Genomic DNA, 21923 nt, shown 5'->3' on the forward strand with positions numbered 1-21923 from the left:
GCTGTAAAGATTTTAAAACAGATGATTTTCTTATCTTGCACAAAATATAAGTTCTCACAAACATTAGACCATTTAAAAACAAAAATACTTTAGTTTAGTTAATTTGAGAAAGTATCATTATCTTATGAACATATACGGATCTTTTACACAATATTTGTGAGAGTTTGCTATATAACTGTTTCAATAAACTTAAATAAAAACTTACAATTGACATTGACGACGATAGATTGGATTTCTATTGACCTGACGTCAAGTATCATCACCAGAGATGTGGTACCATTACTTGAACTAATTTGTGCTACACACTCATTTGTGTCGCTGCACTCACAGCTCGCTATCAGAGTGTAGGTTTTTACTGTCGAAGTATTCGTGTTTTCTTGTGTCTGGTACAGAATATGTGAACAGTGATCTGCATCCAATGTTAAAATAATAGAGGATAATAATAATATTCTATCTATATTTCTATTACAACTGATTAAGGACGACAGAAATATACCCAATGCATAAAGAATGTTTGCATTTTGTTTTCGAAATTGGTCAACTAACAACCTGCCTTTTAATAAGAATTTTATTAAAATTGGGGATTAAAATAATCATCGAGGATGGTTTAATTTAATGACTCTGAATTGTATATCTATTGCAGCTGCATGTGCACGTAGCAGACTTCCATCAGACCAAGAAACTGGTTAAATATGAGTTTACAAAATCATCACTTTGATAGCATGGGTGAGAGTACGTTATAATTACTAATATCTGACCTGTCATCGATGTGATCGACCACCTGACCTTGTACTTTAGATAATCACTGATAAGTTTACATCTTCGTTCTTAATTGTAGCGTTGGACGGGATTTCCTCCAACACAGTTACTTGTTTGACGTCAAGCTGTTATGCGCCATATGGCCCATTGGCTTCGTCTTCAATCTCATTTTCTTTCTGGGTTTGCTTCCGCAGCCTTTGTCAATCCAAGCGTAAACTAAAAGGCAGCAGTTATATGAGTCAGCTATACAGACCCGCCCACGCCGACCCCCAAACTTATGCTCAAAAGACAGAGTATAAAAAGTAAAAATAAATTCTAATCCGACTACAAGAATACAGAGTACAACTACAATCTACAAGTGTAACCCTAGAGACAAGAATACCAAATTTTAAGATCACCTAACACCTAAGTTGTGATAGTGTGTTTCAAAGTCGTCGCGAGGTGGTTTCGTCAGGTGACACCAAGACAAAAATTGGAAGATATATAGAATAAATATGTTTTTGTCAGTTCAATGACTGTCTAATAGTTTAAAAGTATTTTAAGTACATAATGACGATCCCGACAAGGGGGTGGGGGTGATACCATAACGTAAACATGCAAACTATAGAGAAAACAATGCTACACCCAGCTGTTTTAACAACAGAAAATAAAAAAAAAAAACATCATTAGTATTAAATGTAAACAATTTAAATCAAGCTTTAAGGGGGACACACCAACTACATAATTTTCTAATTTAAAAAAGGCGGGGAGGGAGCTGACACAATGAGTTGACACCCGACCTAGAGGCGCCCTGACGAGCTTTATTTCGATATAAAATCAATATTGTTAAGATTTAAGGTGAAACATAACTGTATGTCATACCGTGTAACGTAAGATATTTTGGTAACAGCCCTTCTCTCCACTCGAGCAACATAAGACGTTAAAAACCTACCCATACACGATCACCCAACCGTAGCCAGGGTTTTCAATGTAGCTGGCGTTCTAACATTAGACCCAGTCTTTCAGCTTGGAGAGTGGGACATGATGAAGTGTGTGATCTAGGTTTTTAAACAACGCTACAATTTGTATCTGTGACGGTAGGCCATTTTTTTTGCCCAAAAGTGTACTTATATCTTTATTGGTAAGATATACGTCGATTCATTGACAATTTCGGTTTATTAATTATGTAATATATTTCTTTTAGCGATTATTATTTCTACTACTTGTACTTCAAAACTAGTTTGTGAGTTGTTTTCATGCACAACAATGAAATAGGTACACTTATAAAATAGACACATTCACCGCTACAAATGTAGGCTCTAGATATTTTATGTTACCTTTATATAACACTAAAGAGGTCATAAGCGTCTACATCCAGTGACTCGTGAAATACACTTTGAACCGAAAAGGCGGATAGAGACGATAATTCTATTTTGTTATTCTTAGTTAACTACATTCTATTTTGTTAGTTTTAGTTAACTACATTCTATTTTGTTAGTCTTAGTTAACTACATCATATTTTGTTATTCTTAGTTAACTACATTCTATTTTGTTAGTTTTAGTTAACTACATTCTATTTTGTTAGTCTTAGTTAACTACATTCTATTTTGAAAGTTTCTAGTAATTAGAGGAAAAAAGAAAAGAAAGTTAATTACAATATTTGTAAACTATGTCGCGTGTTAACGAAATTTCTCAAAGTTAGGAAATGGTTGTCGTATATGGTTTTTAGAAAAGAAGCGAAACAATTTATTTTGGTTTTTCTTTATCTGTATCTGACAGGTAAATAACTTTTACCTGGTTGTTAAAAATAGATGTGTTTACCTGTTGTATCTAAGGCCACGCAAATAAAATAGGTCAAATGAGCTAACTTATGTCATCAGAACAGAAGAGGACGATGTTTCATTAAAAAAAAATTCAGCTTATAAGAATATTAACAAACATATTACCTATTTAATAATGGGTATACAAATGTATGCTATGAAAACATTTAAAAAAAAAAAACAGTATAATATTTCTAGTGTTTTCTATCCATTTAATAATGTATATTTCAATGACTGTAATCTTCTTCGTCCCTGTTGTTTAGAGAGATCAAACACGGAATAGTGGCCCATGTTTTTATTACCAGGTAATTTCATATGGCGTGCCACCATGTAATGGCCCATATCCCACCCTTGATTTCAACTTCAACTGTTTGATATCTATGTGCTTCCAAATAATTTTTATTTACACAAGAACGTCTGCATACTCACAAAATGTACTTTTGTTATTACTTTCTGCTATACATAGTATAGTATTGTAATCATGCACAAAAATTAAATGAAATTTTGACAGTTTTCCCTCATCTTTAGCCTAATTTTCTGTACATTTAGCAATGTTCTTTGTTTCAGGTGAAGTCTTAAAAGCATTTGGATCTACTGGCTTAGTTAACACAATGTCCGGAAAACTGTACTTTGTAGCAATGGCTGTTTTCACTTCTGTTTATTCTCAATCAGATGGTATGATTTTTAAAAAGTTACATTTTCTATAAACAATTTTCATATTTTTTAAAATGCGGTTTAATTAAGACAGTCAATTACAAGTGACTGTAAAATAGTTTTGAGAAATATAATTTCCACTCGACAAAATTAAAAAGCCTCAAACCCAGGCCTGTGCAACATGACATCAACACACGTCCACAAATCAAAGTTAGCTAAACCTCACCTGCCCAACAGCTTCACACAACAACACGCCACACATTAATGTTGCCCACAAGGAATTGGAGATTATATAAAAATCAACCTGTGTCGAATAATAATTTCATTATGTAGACGCTATTAATGTATGACCCCTAGACCTCTTCTACAAAACTTCATACTCACCTTGTTCCATTTTGCAAAACGTACTATTTAGTAAATATTCAAGAAAAAAAATGCAGCACCTAAATACATCCAGCCAATATAAGACAACGAAGAGAGCCGTAGAAGTAGAAGAATAAGTAACGCGATTAGTCCATATGAGAATCTACTTAGCGAAAATCAACACAAGCCATAGCCTATTAAAAACAAGAATGAGGGGCGAAGGGAAAATTAATTGATTGTTTGGATGAATAATGAACCGTTAGGATTATCAAAAATATAATTATCATAACCACAAGGCCACAATCAAACCCCTAAAAGAAAATTTGTTTGCGAAGCACATACAGACGGAACGTCATGTCCCTAACTTGTAGGGATCATCAAAAAACGAGAAATCTGATAAAAATCTGCTTCCTACTTTAAGCTTCAGAAAGTGTCTACAGACACCAAGAAAGTAAAGAAAACATTTAATAAAATTATATTTCATACATTCTTATATATTTCACTTCAACTCTACAGTTCGCTTGCCACCCAATGTGATAATTCCTGACGCCCCAAAAGTCGTATATAAGAATTATAAAGATGGTTTTAGTTTACCATGTCAAGCCAAGGGAATACCAGAGCCCAGGTATTTTCATGTTTTATTTGACTTAAAGGTCATGACAATCTAAGGCAACGTGCACATGATTTATGCGACAAGCATAAAACTTCAGTTGTTTGTATACATGTAGCTTGATAGAGTAGTTGTACTTAGTGCCAAAACCAAATCTTGTACGTTAGCTCATGCAGTGGTGTACAGTTTAATCTGTTTAGAGAAGGGTGTTAAATGTATATCAACATATTATATATATATATATATATATATATATATATATATATATATATATATATATATATATATATATATATATATATGGGTGTGTGTGTGTGTGATTGATAATTTTTTTTAATGAACTTTAATTTATAGATATTAAAGTATAGGTCAAGAAACATCACACTAACCCCCCCCCCCCCCCCCATAGCACTCCTTTCCCGCTAAATAACCACGCCTAGTATTCCCTCATTATGGCACTGTCTACATGAACATTTTTATTCTTATATGTATTAGACATATAAGTGCTGTGTATGTGTTAAATGGAAAGACCAATAGTTCAATACATATGCTTACATGTCATAAGATAATTTAAAAACATATTTTATTGGTATTCAACATAGCACATATAACGTTAATTTACTTCCATGTAGTCCTATATTATAAATCATTTTTTCTTATTTAGCTATGAGTGGTTGAGAGGCGGGATACCTCTTATAGCAAGTCCTCAGATCACATTTGATTCAGTGAAAGGGGACATAACCTTCACTGATTTTACAACCAGAGAAGAAGGTGTTTTTACGTGTGTGGCAAGGTCAATGTTTGACTCAACAATAGTCAAAAGTTTTGCTCCAACATACACATTAAAGCAATCTCGTAAGTGTAGTCATAACAATAGTTAGATACTCTCATATTTTCATGATTTGGTAAAGGAAACTGATTTTTGAATAGGTATTGGATGTTATAACTTTTCGTTATTTACATTCACCAGGGATAGATGAGTTCAGAACAAACGCCACCATCTCTGTAGTAGCGGATGAGTACTCCTACATCAAGCTAAATTGTGCTAACAAAGGAGAAGCTGTTGGTGAAGAAATTCGTTACGACTGGTATGATGTCAATGGCACTCAAATTAAAATAGATGACCGTCAGTTTATTGATCAAAACGGTTAGTATTATGTTAACAAATGATAAAGTTTGTTTTTATAATGGATTTATTTTTTCACAGGAATAACATAACAATAGACATAATAGTTTGGGTTATATTTTTGAGTGATATTTTTAAAAGAAAAAAGTAATCGAAGAGGAAAAGCAATAGACAAAAATAAATTTAAAATTACTCAAAGTGTTTTAAATAATTTTTAAAAAACATGTTAATATGATTTCTGTCTGAGATAAATATATATTCTCGGATATAAATAAGATTAGAACATCATTTGTAGTGTGTATGTTTTACCGGGACAGTTCTAAAATTGTGCTTTGTGAGACATGTAAGAAACCATGTTACTGTGCTATAGCCCTGCTACACTATTGTTAGGGAATACAAGTTGGATTATGTTAAAATATTTACTTGGCCCATTGTTTTTTTTCTCTGATCGCTAGGGAACCTGCATTATGCGTACGTCACAACAGCAGACGGCAATGTAAGAAAGTACAGGTGTGGAATTTCTGCCACTGGTTTGTCATACGTTCAGCTTGGTGGAGTGGTTGTACTTTCTATCAATACAATAGCTTGTAAGTTTTTTTTCAGTAATATGATAGGTTGGGGTCAAGGACATTACCCACCAAGCAATAATTAAGCCCAGGAATTTATCTCCCTTGTAGTGGCGTAACTACCATTTTGGGCCCCCTATGCAAAAAATTATTAGTGGTCGCCTTCGTCAGCCGTAAGGCTAAAACAGAGTTAAACATGGGCATCGAAGAAATTGATTGCTTCTTACGATGGGGGAGTTTTAAATAAGGACGAAAAATCGTAGAATGAAACTGTCAAAACTATGTTTTATCCAGTTTAAATGATAAAATATTAGGAAGTGAGTGATGACACCCCATAGAAAATGCAACATTGTGTGAGGAGGGAAGGAGGTGGGGTGACTGACGTCTTCAGTAAACGCCCAGGAGGACAGCCGGCCTTGTGACTACTAACCAAACACAATTTTTAAAAGTTGCTTATGATTTATTTAAATTTTTTAGGCTTTTAATTTTACAAAATGATTAATGAGTTTCTTAAGATCTATGTTGGCTGACCAAGTTATTGACCAAAAAGGCAAATCAACAGTTTGTTTCATAACATCATCACAATAAGCAAATAATCAGATTTAAAAACCCCATCATAGACATCAAAATTTCCTCTATCACTATATAATGCTAAATAATTTTTATAGGGAACTACCGTACAATTCCACATTTCTGCGACCTAGTCGTACATATCAGAGTTTCATCACCGCGTTATCTATTGTGCATTTTTAGAAGTGTGACCTTATTTAATTTTAACTGAGATAGTTAAAATTTAAACGTCACCGGTGCTAAAAATGTAAACGAAATCGGTGCTATATTTTTTCGGATTTTTTATGCTGGGCGAGGGTTTGTCCACACTACCGCTCAGACGCCCCAGGGCGTGGTGCATGAAAACCTTGAGTGTACGTTATCAACAATCCGTAAATAGATTACCATAGGTAGCCGAATGCAATCCCTGGTTCGTATTAGAAGTCCACCGTGTCCCTAGTGTAGGGTGGTGTAGTGCTTGGTGTCATCCGTACTCCTGGGGCGTCGGAAGCCACCCCTGTTTCATTTTGACCATCGAATCAAGTAGTACCCCTTACTCTGCAGGAAATCCAATCAACTTATCACTTGAACTCAGGTAGCTACAGGGTAACTTCCGAGGTCCAAACGTTACAACTACCGAGGACGCCCCTTATTCGATTTAGTAATCGATTGTGTAGCCCTCCGTATTTCTATTGTATGGCGCTCGTTAAAACGAATATAGGCGCCGTAAAGCTCAAGGGGGACCGCGAGGCTCACCAGATAACACGGCCACTGAGGCGCTGGCTTATAAGCCTGTGTACCTCGACCATTGAATCAAGTAGTAACCCTGACCCGTTTTGCAGGACACCCAACCTACGGACCCCAGGACAGGCAGACAAACCCAAATCTTATAGCAACTTTTGTCACGAGGTAATTGTGATGACTTTCATAAATAAAAAGTATTTGGTAATTATTATGCAAAGTTTGCAACTTTTGAATACTAAAATACTATTGGCATAAAAGTAACCATGTTGTACTACCTCCAATACCACTATAACCTCTTTTAAATGCCTGAATGAAATTGTTTTTCATAAACCAACATCAATTCACAAACAAATCGAGCCCTCAACAGCTAAATTCCACCAATTCTAAAGTTTCGATAATGTTTAATTTACAACAGTAAAGATCTGTTGCTTAAAAGAGAGCACAGAAGTGTAAATATATGATATACATGATGTTTACAGGATAACGGCATTTTGTTTTGATAACCTACAAGCATACTGCAGGTAGGAATGTACAGAGTGGAACCCTCTCTCCACACACTGAGTTGGAACAGCCTATAACCGACTCATTTATGGAAGTCATAGATACTATTTCTTATAATAGATAAACTATTATAAAAATAAGGCCTGCCGAACAAGAGATGCGTGTTGGATAAGCTAACTCTAAAGAATATTGATGAAGGGGTCCTGTGATGGTGTCATATTCAATGAGACCGTGTTGGCGGGAGACTTTGTCTATACAGAAACCGTATTGTCAGTGGCCCTTTAGTCGGGAGCCAAATTGACAGCAGCCTATTTGTCGTGAGCCAAAATGACGGGAGCCTATTAGCCGGGAGTCGTAATGACGGGGGCCATTATATCGAGAAACTAAATGACGGGAGCCTATATGTCGGGAGTCTAAATGACGGGAGCCTATTTGTCGGGAGCCTTATTGACCGGAGCCCTTTTTTCGGGAGTTTTTATAACGGGAGCCTATTTGTCGGTAGCCTAAATGAGTCTATATGACGGGGTCCACATGTCGCTGGCCCTTTTGACGGGGTCAACTTGACGGGGCTCTTATGTCGGGGCCGATTTGTCGGGGTCGTTTTGACGGGGTCGTTTTGTCATTGGCTGTTTTGACGCCGCACGCTTATATACACGTTCACAAAGAGGTACAAACCGGATTATGATAACGTGACTGACACAACTCACAGCACGAGAAATGAGAAGGGACGAACGGGACAGAGTACAAAGTACAAACACCGTTCACCCCCATTCGCCCCCTTCACATGTTCACTGCAATGTTAATAGGATTTGTTCTACCTTCGCAGTGACAAACGTCTATTATTAATAACATCTTTGCACGACGATATTATGAATTCATTTTAACAAACTCATGGAGAAATACATTTTTTATATCAAAATTAAAGAGAGATAAAGTAACGTATATTATTTACTTCCAGCACCAACTGCCATTGCTCCACAAATGCAGTACACAAACTCTCGCACCAAGTTTATTAGATTTTCGACAGCTACACTGGAATGTTTTTTCTCAGGATAGTATGTGTACATTACATTTTCTCATTACTATACAACATTTTCCTATCGATGTCAGATGAACATTATTTGATAAACATGTTTTCTTTTAATTACTGAAATGTTAGTGAGTTTTTTTAGTTTACTTGTTTTGTTCTAAGTATTCTATTATTTCGATCCTATTAGCTACTAGATATTAATTCTTCAAACCAGGTTAAAAATAACTTATGCTATATATTGCCAGTGACCCCCAATACCCGAATGTTCCTGTGACCAAATGGTATTTTGATGACGGCAACGAGATCAACGCAACCGGCAGATATTCATTTTCAGCAGATCAACGCCGTCTTATCATTTATAACGCAGATGAACCAGATGAGAAGAATTATTACTGCCAAGCACAAAATACCAGAGGAACATCTAACAAAGAGGCTGTGTTTCTTGATATTACTTGTTAGTAGCATTCTATTTACACAGATAGGTTAAACTAATTTTTATATTGTTTTGGAAATGTTGAGTTTAATAACTACATTCAAAGCAAAACGAACGAAAAATGTTAAAAGAATTTTCTAAATTGCACTTTAAAATCTTGGACAGCCTCCCCAATCTTTTACCCAAACGGAGCACCAGTGGACCAAACTATGTCAGAAGGTAAAGATGCCGTGTTTAACTGTAATGCCAGGTCAGCACGTGGAGAAACAGAGCCTGATCCACCTGTGTGGTACATTAATGGACAGCAAGTTAGTTCACAAACAGGTGGGCTGGTTGTGCAGATATGTAGCTATTGTGTACATCACATCATCAGTTGTATTTTCTTGGTTGTCATATATCATATTGTTAGAGTCAACAATAAATTAATAATGATATGCGTGAGCTGCTTTCTATTGTCGTAACTCTTCTAACAACATATTAACTTCGTCTTTAAATGTATACACACTCGCAACAATTTACCGGCATTAAACTGAGATTAAATGTAAAGCAAGTTAAACTTTACTGCTGTGAATTTGCCATTTGATTATTTATTTAAACATTTTGCTACTATTATACTTTTGCCAATTTGTTATATCTATATTTCAGACAAGACAAAATTTGTATTTAGTGAAGGGAACAAAAAGTTAACCATAAGATCTTTAAAGAAAGCTACAGACATCATGTGCATTCAGTGTTCTGTTTCTAACCCAGTTGGTACTACATGGGCCGATGGATGCCTCAATGTGCTTTGTAAGATTATCTTTAAATTTCATCTATCTTTCTAGAATTCTATCCTAACTTTTCTTACTTTATATATATATATATATATATATATATATATATATATATATATATATATATATATATATATATAATGTCAAACTCGAAAATTCTTAGTTTTTTTTACATATATCAAAAGCGGGGCTGCTTCAACATAAAGCCTGATGTACTGAAGAAATCTGGTGTATGATTATCGGGATATCATCTTTTGAACAGTCCAGCTATTATTTCTAGCGCTAAAATCTCGGCGCATAACTAATCACGCTTTTTCTGTCCTTATACATTTGATTCCGTTGTTTGGATAAAAAGTCACGTCGGTGACAATATGAATATACATATACATTATATTCGAAGCGCGTCAGTTCTAGAATGTCAGTGATCCATAGCATTTGTACCAATATATTTCTTTTCTGTCCTGACAGTGCCCATTTTAATTTTACGCCAGCCACCATCCACACAGAACATTTATTTCGGAGATACAATAGACCTCACTGTGACTGCTATTACTGATCCATCTCAAAATCTTACATACAGGTATTTGTTGTATTGCTTGTCAACCTATTCGTCCAGGGCATTTTTTAGGCCTTTTAATGGTGTATGTTTTAAGGAAAATTAGTTTAACGAGCCGACAAGCGGCATATCATACGCCGCTATTTAGTTGTTTTATTTTCTACTTTTCAGTAATTCATAATTTGTGAATTTGAAAGTACCAATGCTGCCACTGAAAATATTTGATTTCAAACACTATCAGTAGGTCGTTAAGGACGATACTACCCCCACCCTCCTTTCCCCCAACCCCTACCCTACACCCTCCCCCCCCCCCGTGAAAGCAGCCTCCTCTTAGCTACCTCCCATAAGTTTAAAATCATTTCAAACTAAATTATCTGCCCCTAATAGCCGTCACTAAACCCAGCTCCACGAATGTAAACATTTAGCGTGAACCACAGCTCACCAGACCATGTAGGGATGGGGGAAGTAGGGAGCGCGCTTACAGCTTGTTTTCCAGGGTCTCCCAGAAGAGAATTATATATATATATATATATATTGTTTGCGTTATTATGTGTAATATTTGTAGTTCTGTTTTTGAATTGGTTTGAGGAATATTTACTAAATTAAGTGAGTTGAATATTTAATAATATAATGCAATACTACTTTTATTTATTTTAATTTTTTAAAGTTTACACTTTAAAATTACACTAATCCGAGCTACTATTGATTACCAGTGGCGTAGCGAGGTCGGGTGTCACCAGGTGCGGCACTTAATGGTGTCACTCCCCCAGAGGCGTTGCGACCCTTCCCGGGGACCCCCTCAAACTTTCGATTTGCACCCCCCCCCCTCAAGTCTTTCTCTATATATTTTGCTATTTTTTGCCTTGGTGTCACCCCCTAAATGGTGTCACCCGGTGCGGTCCGCACCCCCCGCCCCCCTCGCTTCGCCCATGTTGATTACAATTATTCCACTGATCAGATGGAAACACAACAACACAGATTTCCCCAATGTTCCGCCATTTGTCGTCTACAATTCAACAACGAGAGAGGCCTACATCAACACAAGCAATCTAAACATTGATCAGTACGAATCTGTGAGGGGAACCTACATCATCAATGTGACGCATAACTTTGACTACATTGTGGTAGAAATGAATGTTGTTCTTAGGGACAAACCAGACCTAGATGGTGAGTGATAATTTGAAATGTTACGCCCTTATTAATGCTTGGCAAATGTTTCCATATTTTTAAAATATATCTATTTAATTTAGTTTTTACTGCAGCTATTATTATCCCTCTATTTTACTTTCTCGTATACGAAGTATAGAGGAAGTACTGTAATCGTATACTGTAATCGTATATATATATATATATATATATATATATATATATATATATATATATATATATATATATATATATGTATATATATGTATGTATATATATATATATATATATATATATATATATATATATATATATATATATATATATATATATATATATATATATATATATATACACATATATATATATATATATATATATATATATATATATATATATATATATATATATATATATATATATATATATATATATCCCGAGTAGCCGTTGTTTTATATCAGTATATTCGAGAAAATTTACGGGAGATTACTCCCGGTTTATTTTAAATTTATGTGATACAATCTGAAACATTAGTCTTAAACCATTTATAACAGGACTTGTGCCGTGACATACGGTGATTTAATGTGTATCAATACTATCGGTAAGCGTACGACCGTGCCACCAAACACCTCTACCATTTTATATTCACCTGTGTATTGGTGCTGTTCGACGTAGTTACATTTTACTTCAAAAGTAGAGCAACCAGTGTCTCTAACCGCCTCTACCGTAATAGCTGCCACATTCACCATTAGTGTTGGTATTTCGGTGCGATATGCAGTAACGGTGCTTCTTCTACTCTCTCCTTGTCTCATTGCCTTATGGAATACTGCCAATGTTGCTGTTAGTTCTCTTATGTCGTGATCTGTTTCGTTGGACGAGGTATTCGTCAGTCCCGTGTGTGTTTGTATACACTGGGCGATGGTAAGGACCACTGTGTTGGTTGCTCATACCGAAACTCAAATCTCTATAGGAACACTTCCTCATTGAGGTGGAAACACCTCCCACTGGGTTGGTAGCCCACAACATAATCTCTGTTGGTACAGTTCCTCATTACGTGGCCCTGTTGGTGGCAGTGGAAACACATCACAGTGTAACTAGCTCCATTGTTTTGTGCTTCATATTACCTTCTGTTTGAAACTCGACTGTCGGATTCGTCTTTTCCCGTCTCTACTCCTGCGTGCACTTTTGTTCCACTTGTCGTCTTCGCGAGGAAAGCCGATCCGTACTTTGGTTCTTCATTATATGTGGGTCTCTCTGGGTGGGCTATAATGTATTTTAGACTTTGTTCTGTTACCTCTTTTAACATGGTACGTTTTCTTTCCAGAAAATAACTTTACAAATGCTTGTCTACTGACAGTAACACATCCTCGCATTCATTCCTACACACCTTCTTTCTCGCGCTCACAACACACCCGCTGTTACTCGACCAGTCGCTTCCATTTTTACCCTCGTTCAATCCATACAACAACATACACGCCAACACAACCGGCCTTGTGTATCGCTACAGGATACATACACACACGCTGTGATCCGTGACACGTATACACCGTTCATACACATTTCTTCACCACACATGGGCGCCTGCGGAGGCGCTAGATTCAATTAAGCGAACATCTATGGTAGTCCGCCGTTTCGATAGTGTGTCATATTCTTAACAACGAACTAAAGCGCCATAGTGCTTGCCTTGGCGCAGCCCCACTGAAGTTTAAATATTTCATGCGCAGAAACATTCCCATGTTTATTCTAAACAATATATTAAAGTTTAATGGCAGTGTAATAAAATGGATAGTAATAAATTAAGGACAGAGAGACAGACGGACAGACAGACGAACGGACGTGCGGACGGACTGACGGACGGGTGGATGGACCGGACGGACCAAACGGATGGGCAGACAACTTTAAAGTTGGATACTCTTTTGTTTATTAATTTGGTAGAATCCTGATTTTGTATTAGGTTTTGATTTTGTCTTATTTTTTAAAATTTACATTTACCAGGGGTAAATGAGTTCAAACCAAACGCTACCAGCTATATAGTGGCTGATGAATATTCCTACATCATGCTTGTATGGGTTAACAAAGGAGAAGCTGTTGGTGAAGAGATTGGTTATAACTGGTATGATGTTAATGGTTCTCTGATTGAACTAGATGACCGTCAGTTCATTGATAAAAATCGCGGGTATTCAAGATATCACCAAAGACATTTGTTGAAATTGATCTGTTTATGCACTTCCTTTTACATATACGCTTATAATTTTAATTGTTTTAACATTTATTCTAATCTCTTTTTGAAACAATATCAAAACATCATGTGTTATAAGCTTTGTTTAAAGTCATAAATCCCAAGAAATCACAAAACATTGAGACACATGTAGGAGTAAATGTAGAAGCTAAGAAGGATTTATATGATTTTTTTCTGATTCTTACTAGGAGGTCTACATTTTACATATGTTACACTAGCAGACCCCGCTAAAGGACTGTTCAAGTGCGGTATTTTAGCCAATGGTTCATCAAACATACAGTTTAGTGGAGGAATTATTTTTAGCGTTCAAACTATATTTTGTATGTTAATTCATTGATATGCTAGATTTAGAGCTGGGTTAATGTCAGACAGTGGGACGGAGTGGTCTAGCGATAGAGAGCTTGACTGCCAACCCGTAAGTCTCTAGTTCGAATCCGGGTTCAAGTTAGTAGACTGTCCTGAGTCCACCCAACTCTGATGGGTACCTAAATCAGGTTAGCGAAAGTAAAGGAGGCTGGGCATAGTGCTGACCACACTATTTCTCCATATGCCGAGGTCACAGAAACAAGTGAACTCTACTTCACTTGCCCCATAGACACGTTTTGGATTTCTTGCTTTGGTTTTTGTTAACTAGTGGTTAAGGTAAAGTACAAAGACTGTATAACGGCAGGGCTGAGCATTAGGTTTTGGTTTCTTTAAGAGTTAATTGCGACTTGTGCTAGAATTTTAATAGAAACTAAAATGTCTTATGTACACTAGTTCAAACCTTTGCCCTATTTTTACACGCCCTGCCGATGAAAGACCAATTAATAACCGAAGAGTGTTAATATCTCAGGTTCGGGCATCAGACAAACAACAAGTTCTAGATTCCTTAAAGTGATAAATTCCAAAGGGGGTCGGCGTGGTCGAGTCGGTAAACTCATGGTTGCTAAACCGAAAAGTCTCAAGTTCGAACCCTCAGGCAGATGAGGCTCGTTAGGGGATCCCTTCAAACATTAACAATTAAGAACGAAGAATAAAAGAAGAAGATACATTCCAAAATAATTGTTAAATTAAAATTATTCAAATTGGCAGTTATAGTTATATTTGTTTCTAGTACATAAAAAAATATGTTCCTCTCACTCTGAGTTTTCTAAATAATTTTAGCTGGCCCCTATCATCCGTTTATCTTAGTATTGTACAACTCAAATATAGTTGAATTATAACACACATAATGTACAACTAGTAATTTACTTCGTAAATAAAATAAACCGGTAGAGATCTCCCCTAAACGTTCTCGAATATTCTTATATGAAACAACAGGGAATGGCAACTTTTAATCCATTTTAAATACTTAAAGTTTTAAAAATAGAATAAAATTAAAATGTGCATAATAGTACGGAATATTATTCGTACTTTTAAAATTCAGATGCGTTTTTTAGAAATCAGAAATAGCAAAAATTACTACGTTTCGGTCAACGGAAATTGACAGAAGGCAGAGAATTAGATCTTTTACTTACATGTGAAATTTCATGTGTCTATCTGAAATAGTACTTAAGTTACAGGCTTTTGAAAAAATTCAAAGTAGAAAAAGTTCCACTTTTGTTTATCGGAAATCGCTCAAAAGTTGATACGGATCTACGATTTTGATATAATACTTATAAATGAAATTTAATCAACCGAGATGTAACAGTACCCAAGTTATCGTGTTTACAGACAGACACACACATATACACACACAGAGAGACATACGGACAAGATTGAAAAACTATGTTTTCCCGACTCAATGAGCTGTAAAACCTCGAGATTTATAAAAATCTCGATTTTTTTTTTCACGATTACAAGACTTTCTCTATACTTGGTATACACGAGAAAGTAAAAAATGGAAGGAAATAAAATATTTTTATTATTCTTTCAGCACCGAATGCCAATGCTCCACAACTGCTTTATACAAACTCTAACACCACGTTTTTGAGATTTTCAACAGCTACACTGGAATGTTATTTCTCTGGATAGTATGTGTCTAATGTATTTAAATTTCTTATACCATTACAAAAAATTTCTTTCGATGTCAGATGAACGTTATTTCATAAACAATGCTTTCTATATTGCACAGAAAATCTAATGAGTTAATTATGCGTTTGCTTAGTAATGACTCTGCCTTGTGATTTAACAAATTTACAATCATTTAACAGTTAATAATCTCTTTATTAGCAATGACCCCCAATACCCGGATGTTCCTGTGACCAAATGGTATTTCGATGACGGCAACGAGATCAAAGAAACCAGCAGATATTCATTTTCAGATGATCATCGCCTTCTTATCATTTATAACGTAGTTGAAACTGATGAGAAAAATTATTACTGCCAAGCACAAAATACCAGAGGAACATCTAAAAAAGAGGCTGTGTTTCTTGATATTACTTGTTGGTTTTGTTCTTTTAACACAATTACAATTTTACTCACATTTAGGCTTTTAAATTGTTAAGTTTAGTTTAAAATTTTTTAAACATTCAAAATAAATATAATGCATTGGTTAAAACTATTTTCTAAATGTAACTTTAAATTTTAATAGCCTCTCCGATCTTTTACCCAAACGGAGCACCAGAGGACCAAACTATGTCAGAAGGTAAAGATGCCGTGTTTAACTGTATTGCCAGGTCAGCACGTGGAGAAACAGAACCTGATCCACCTGTGTGGTACATTAATGGAGAGCAAGTTGGTGCACAAACAGGTAACTATTGTGTAGACAGCAGTGGCGTAGCCAGGATCTTCTCAAGGGGGGCTTCCAATTTTTACCCGGGGACAAACTTTCGATTTGCACCCCCCCCCCCTCAAACTTTCGATTTTCACCGCCCCTTCCCCCCCCCCCCCCCCTCAAACTTTCGATTTGCACCCCCCTCAAACTTTCGATTTGTACCTCCCCCCTCAAACTTTCGATTTGCACCTCCCCCCTCAAACTTTTGATTTGCACCCCCCTCATACTTTATATATATATATATACCGAGGGGTCTATGGGGGGTTATAACCCTCCCTAACCCCCCCTGCCTACGCCACTGGTAGACAGGTTACTATTGTGTAGACAGGTAACTATTGTGTAGACAGGTAACTATTGTGTAGACAGGTAACTATTGTGTAGACAGGTCACTATTGTGTAGACAGGTAACTTTTGTGTAGACTGGTAACTATTGTGTAGACAGGTAACTATTGTGTAGACAGGTAACTATTGTGTAGACAGAGAACTATTGTGTAGACAGAGAACTATTGTGTAGACAGGTGGGTCTTTTTAACTAAACATGAAACACAATAGATATGTAATCTTTCTATCAGCTAACGTTCACTTCTTAGTTCTTACTTTTAATGATTGAAATACTTTCCTTTAATACAATTAAGAATTAAGTGTCAATCTTTTATTCTCCACATATGATGTTAACACCGATTTTAGCCTGCTGTTTTTTTTTATTTGCTTTTATAGCTTTGGTCGTCCCAAGAATTATATGCAAAACAGACGTTGTTTGATTTTAGTTTTCTTTTCTAGATGGGTTACTGTCCCCAACTGTTGCTGTCCCCAGCTATCGATCCTTATCTGTCCTGGGGTTCAGAACATGAATATGAGCTTTACCAACCCAACGCTGAACCCAAGTGTTTTAAGCTTCTTCGTTTTTCCTGGATCTTTAGAATTTGAACTAAATAACAAATCATGGGAAATAAGAACTTCCCCCCCCCCCCACCAACTAGAAGACAAAGTTACGATGAGCTTTTAAGTGCCCATGTTTTACGTTGGCACTACGGTTTTCGAACTTTTACAACTTCATCTGCAACATAATTTAATTCAGCAGAGGTTATATGTAAAGAGATTAAAATTTTGCTGTTATTTTTGTTATTTTTCAGACCAGACAAAATTTATATTAAGTGATGGAAACAGAACGTTAACAGTAAAGTCTGTAAAGAAAGCTTCAGACATCATGTGCATTCAGTGTTCTGTTTCTAACCTAGTTGGTACTACATGGGGCGAGGGATGCCTCAATGTACTTTGTAAGTTTATCTTTGATTTTTTTCACGTTTATTCTCTTTCTCTCATTTTCAATTAAGCCAGGGAGACCAAGAAAGAAGAATAGCTCTCACGCATCTTGAAACTCTTGGGTTTCTCAAACAGTTTCTTCCAGGCATCTCTTCGTCCATAATAGATCGCTCATTATGTATCAACATTTTTGTTTTACAAAACGTATGGGAGTTTTTTTATGATTGTTTCGTCTTTTGAAAATTTAAATAGTATAAATGAATTAGTTAAGTATTTTCAGGTGTAAAATTACGATGTCTTATCGTTTATTTGTCTACTCTCCTCTCCTGTTATAGATTTACAGAAATAATTACTTAGTAAATTAAAACAAATATTTTTTTCTTTTTAAAAAATTTAATCAGCGATAAACGGCGCTGATTGGCTTGGATTAGGAACAGCTTCAATCCTGGCGTGTCTGGCACTGCTGGGGACTGTCCAGACTTGGAATACAGACTGAGGGTCAGAGTTTAATACCTACAACCAGATGTGAGGATTGCAGAAATATGCAGTATTTTACAAAAATAGCCTCGGTTGTGAGCTTTTTTTGGTTATTGTAGTATCATTCACAATGTAGCGTTGTTTACATCATACTTTTTACTATAACAGCTTTAAAATAAACTATAGTCTTTTAATACATAATTAACTTTTGATTTAAATCAATCAATTAAAATATTTGTATAATTACAACTTGAATTTTTCATTAATAAATTCTCTGTTTTTACGTCAACACAAATTGTAATCTTACTCGTATTCTACATCGTATTGCCTTGTTAATGAGCATGCTATCTATATATATAAAAAGCAATGTATGTGTGTCTGTGTGTCTGTGTGTTTGTCCTTTATGCATTACTACACCTCTCATCACATCGCCGTGAAACTTTGGGAAGTTGTTGAAAATATTCCTGGGGAGGTTTCTGCGAAAAAATAAATTTCAAATTCGCAGGGGTGGCGCCCCGACAGGGCGCGATTTGTTTTTTTCTATATACGGTATATAAAAATAAAAGTCGATTTTGGTTTGGCATCGTTCATCCGATCGCCATGAGACTTTGGGGAGTTCATTATACCACTCTAGGGAAGGGTTCTGTAAAAAAATAATTTTTAGTTTCGCAAGGGCGGCGCCACGGAAGGGTCCGATTTTTCTCTATTTACGGTATATAAAAATAATAAAAGTGAATTGCAGTGACACCGTTTATCTGATAGGCATGTGACTTTGGGGAATTCATTATAAACTCTAGGGAAGGGTTCTGTAAACAATCATTTTTAATTTCGCAAGGGCGGCGCCACGGGAGGGTGCGATTTTTCTCTATACACGGTTTATAAAAATAAGTCGATTTTGGTGTGACACCTTTATCCGATAGCCATGAGACTTTGGGGGAGTTGATAAGAACAATTCAGGGAAGGGTTCTGTAAAAAAAAACTTTATTAATTTCGCAAGGGCGGCGCCACTGGCGGCTGCGATTTTTCTCTATATACGGTTTATAAAATTTCGTTTTCACACCGTTCATCCGTGTACCACGAAACTTTGGGGAGATGATTAGATCACTCAATGGTAGGGTTCTGCAAAAAAAATTGTTTAATATTGCAAGGGCGGCGCACCACCGGGGGGGGGATCGATTTTTTTCTCTAATACACGGCATATAAAAAATAAAACTCGGATGCAGTTCATCCGAGTGCCGTGAAACTTTAGGGAGTAGATGAGAATATTCCCGAGAATATTTCTGCGAAAAAGAAAACTAAAGTTTCTTACGGGCGGCGCCATATAGGGTACAACTTTCGTCAATACACGGTTTGGCGCCCAGAGTTTTAGAGCGACCAAGTTGGCACTTGGCATCCGTTAATCGAGCGTCCTGCATAGCGAGTAAGGGGTACTACTATATTCAGCGGTAAAACTACAACAGGCTTCTAAAAATAACTTTGTAACGCAAGGAAATCCTGTACAGTTTCGTCACCTTGCGAAAGATGAAAAAATAACTTTTTGAATATGAGGAGCCTACTCTAGAGTTTCGTCACTTTGCGAATGATGCAATAAGCATCTATTTTTTTTGACAATCCAGTCAGAAATTGAGATCGAGCATCTAATAATAGACCATTAGTAACGCTAGCATATTGCATAAGTCACACTGATATTAAAAACTTTTCAAATAATTTGTTTACGTGTTAAAGAAAAAAATCCTGTTCATTTGTGTCACTTTAGCGAATGACGAAATCTGCATCATTTTTAACAGGATGCTATTTGGCCGATTACGCCTGTTAGTTTTAGGGAGCCAGGGGTCTTTATGCCGCGCCTATGCGGTAGTGTAATCGGGGGTGGAGGCCCTGAGAGCGCCCCTCTACGTCTCTGACACTGAGGCGGTCACCGAAGTGTGTTCTACCATATTATTTCGGTGAGTGATTAATGTACACTTAAGGTTTTCATGCGGTAGTGTAGGTAAACCCGTGTCCTGATATTTATGATCCAAGAACAGGCATTGTTTACATTTAAATAACTCATTTTTAGAAAAGAAGGTCACGCGTCTAAGAACATATGATTGGTAACGCGTTGGTGAAGTCCTTCTAATATATTTCGTCAAACTTTCTCCGATCCCCGCGGCAACGCGCGGGGCTCGGGTACGCTAGTAATTTATAAAGTAGACTTTTGAATGCGCACAGGGTATAAAATCCACTAGGAACCTGTACGTAAGCTCTGAGATTATTCCTCCATTGTATAAAGCTGAGGCCAGGAGTAAGAGAAATGTTACAGAGGGAATATTTCATTCATCCTGGTCTGAACTACAAATAACGATAAATAAATTGGAACTAAACTCATCGCTTATTTTATAGACGTGTTATAAGGATAATCCTAATATATAGAAATCCATGTGCGCACTATTCTCTCCCCCCCCCCCTCTCTCTGTCTGAGTCTATAAGATCAGTATCTTCAGCGATATATGGAGAAATTAAAGATTCGGACTTTTGGCGAAAATCATATGTTGAGTCTATTAAAAGTGTAACCCTCACTTAGTGGGGAAGCTTTTACCCACTGAGGTGTTGTGGTTAAGACGGGCTGACCCTGAGATTAAGAACACACTGACACCGACAGTTGTTGTCAAGTACTCCTTTATTCACAGCATCGAGCCATGACGGCGATGCCTAACACAGTAGTACGACGAGAGAAAATACTGAAGCAACAGGAAACCAAGAAAACAAAAACAAACTAGCCAAGATATAACTGTAGCCCTAAAACAAATGTAAATAAAAAGCTACATTCATGACAACACCACGTATAGGCTACAATATACACGGGTACAATAAAATATGTTTCGGCCAGTACACAATACTGCCAACAAGTACCAATAAGTAGTAGTACAAATAAATACTTATATTAATACTCACCCTAACTAGTGTGCACATGCAGCACTAACAGGAATACACAATTAAGTATTTTAACAAACATAATGTATATAACTACCTTCTTTAGGTCTACATCTTGGTCACCGTGTCCACAGACAGCAGCCTTGCGTGTGACTGACACGGCTAGGCATGAAACTACCCACAGTCCCATGTCACATGACATGGGACACAGGTAACATCGCTCACAATAGCATGAAAAAAACAACTACGTCAACAGGGCCACAGCCCCACAGGGGCCGCAACTCAATGAATTAAAACTTCATATTTTTCCCTCCCCTGGCTGGTAACCATATGTGTTACAAAAGTATAAACTAAATTTCTCCTTTTTTTCAAAGAAGGAAAGTAAAAATAAAAAGCATATTCGAATGTAGAAACATATTTTTAAATTTGCAACCGGAGAAGTTTTTATGGTAGTGACAAGAACAAAAAAAACACAATGACGTCACACATGTCACATGTTTAAACTAGGGAAAGAACACTAATGGCGTCATTGGTTGTAGGACAAAAATAGAATTATACATCGAATGTCGTGAATGATAAATACTAATGACGTTATCTTCAATAAGATTTCCTTTCCACAGCTTCCAATTTTGGAATAAGAAGAAATGAAATATTTCTTTAAAAATTTGATTTAGATCAATAGATC

At 36.3% G+C, this 21923-nt stretch overlaps 1 protein-coding gene across 1 annotated transcript; it reads left to right on the forward strand.

Moving 5' to 3' along the window:
* Nucleotides 1-1860: 1860 nt before the first annotated feature.
* On the forward strand, nucleotides 1861-18584 carry LOC131948896 (neural cell adhesion molecule L1). Its single transcript, XM_059310616.1, has 17 exons — nucleotides 1861-1879; nucleotides 3126-3233; nucleotides 4092-4200; nucleotides 4850-5040; nucleotides 5156-5332; nucleotides 5767-5898; nucleotides 8630-8726; nucleotides 8947-9155; nucleotides 9300-9458; nucleotides 9780-9923; nucleotides 10376-10487; nucleotides 11422-11630; nucleotides 15746-15842; nucleotides 16042-16253; nucleotides 16403-16561; nucleotides 17719-17862; nucleotides 18250-18584. The coding sequence occupies exons 2-17, from the start codon at nucleotides 3170-3172 to the stop codon at nucleotides 18342-18344; spliced, it is 2310 nt and encodes a 769-aa protein (XP_059166599.1). The 5' UTR covers nucleotides 1861-1879; nucleotides 3126-3169; the 3' UTR covers nucleotides 18345-18584.
* Nucleotides 18585-21923: the final 3339 nt, after the last annotated feature.

The sequence above is a fragment of the Physella acuta genome, unplaced genomic scaffold (genome assembly GCF_028476545.2).
Source record: "Physella acuta isolate Inbredline_101_S28 unplaced genomic scaffold, ASM2847654v3 ptg000664l, whole genome shotgun sequence".
Classification (NCBI taxonomy): Eukaryota; Metazoa; Mollusca; class Gastropoda; family Physidae; genus Physella; species Physella acuta.

Coding starts and splice junctions, on each gene's coding strand:
- LOC131948896 (XM_059310616.1), top strand. CDS start 3,170: ATGTCCGGAAAACTGTACTTTGTAGCAATGGCTGTTTTCACTTCTGTT. Junction 8,727..8,946: donor GAATGTTTTTTCTCAGGATA/GTATGTGTACAT, acceptor ATATATTGCCAG/TGACCCCCAATACCCGAATG. Junction 10,488..11,421: donor TCTCAAAATCTTACATACAG/GTATTTGTTGTA, acceptor TCCACTGATCAG/ATGGAAACACAACAACACAG.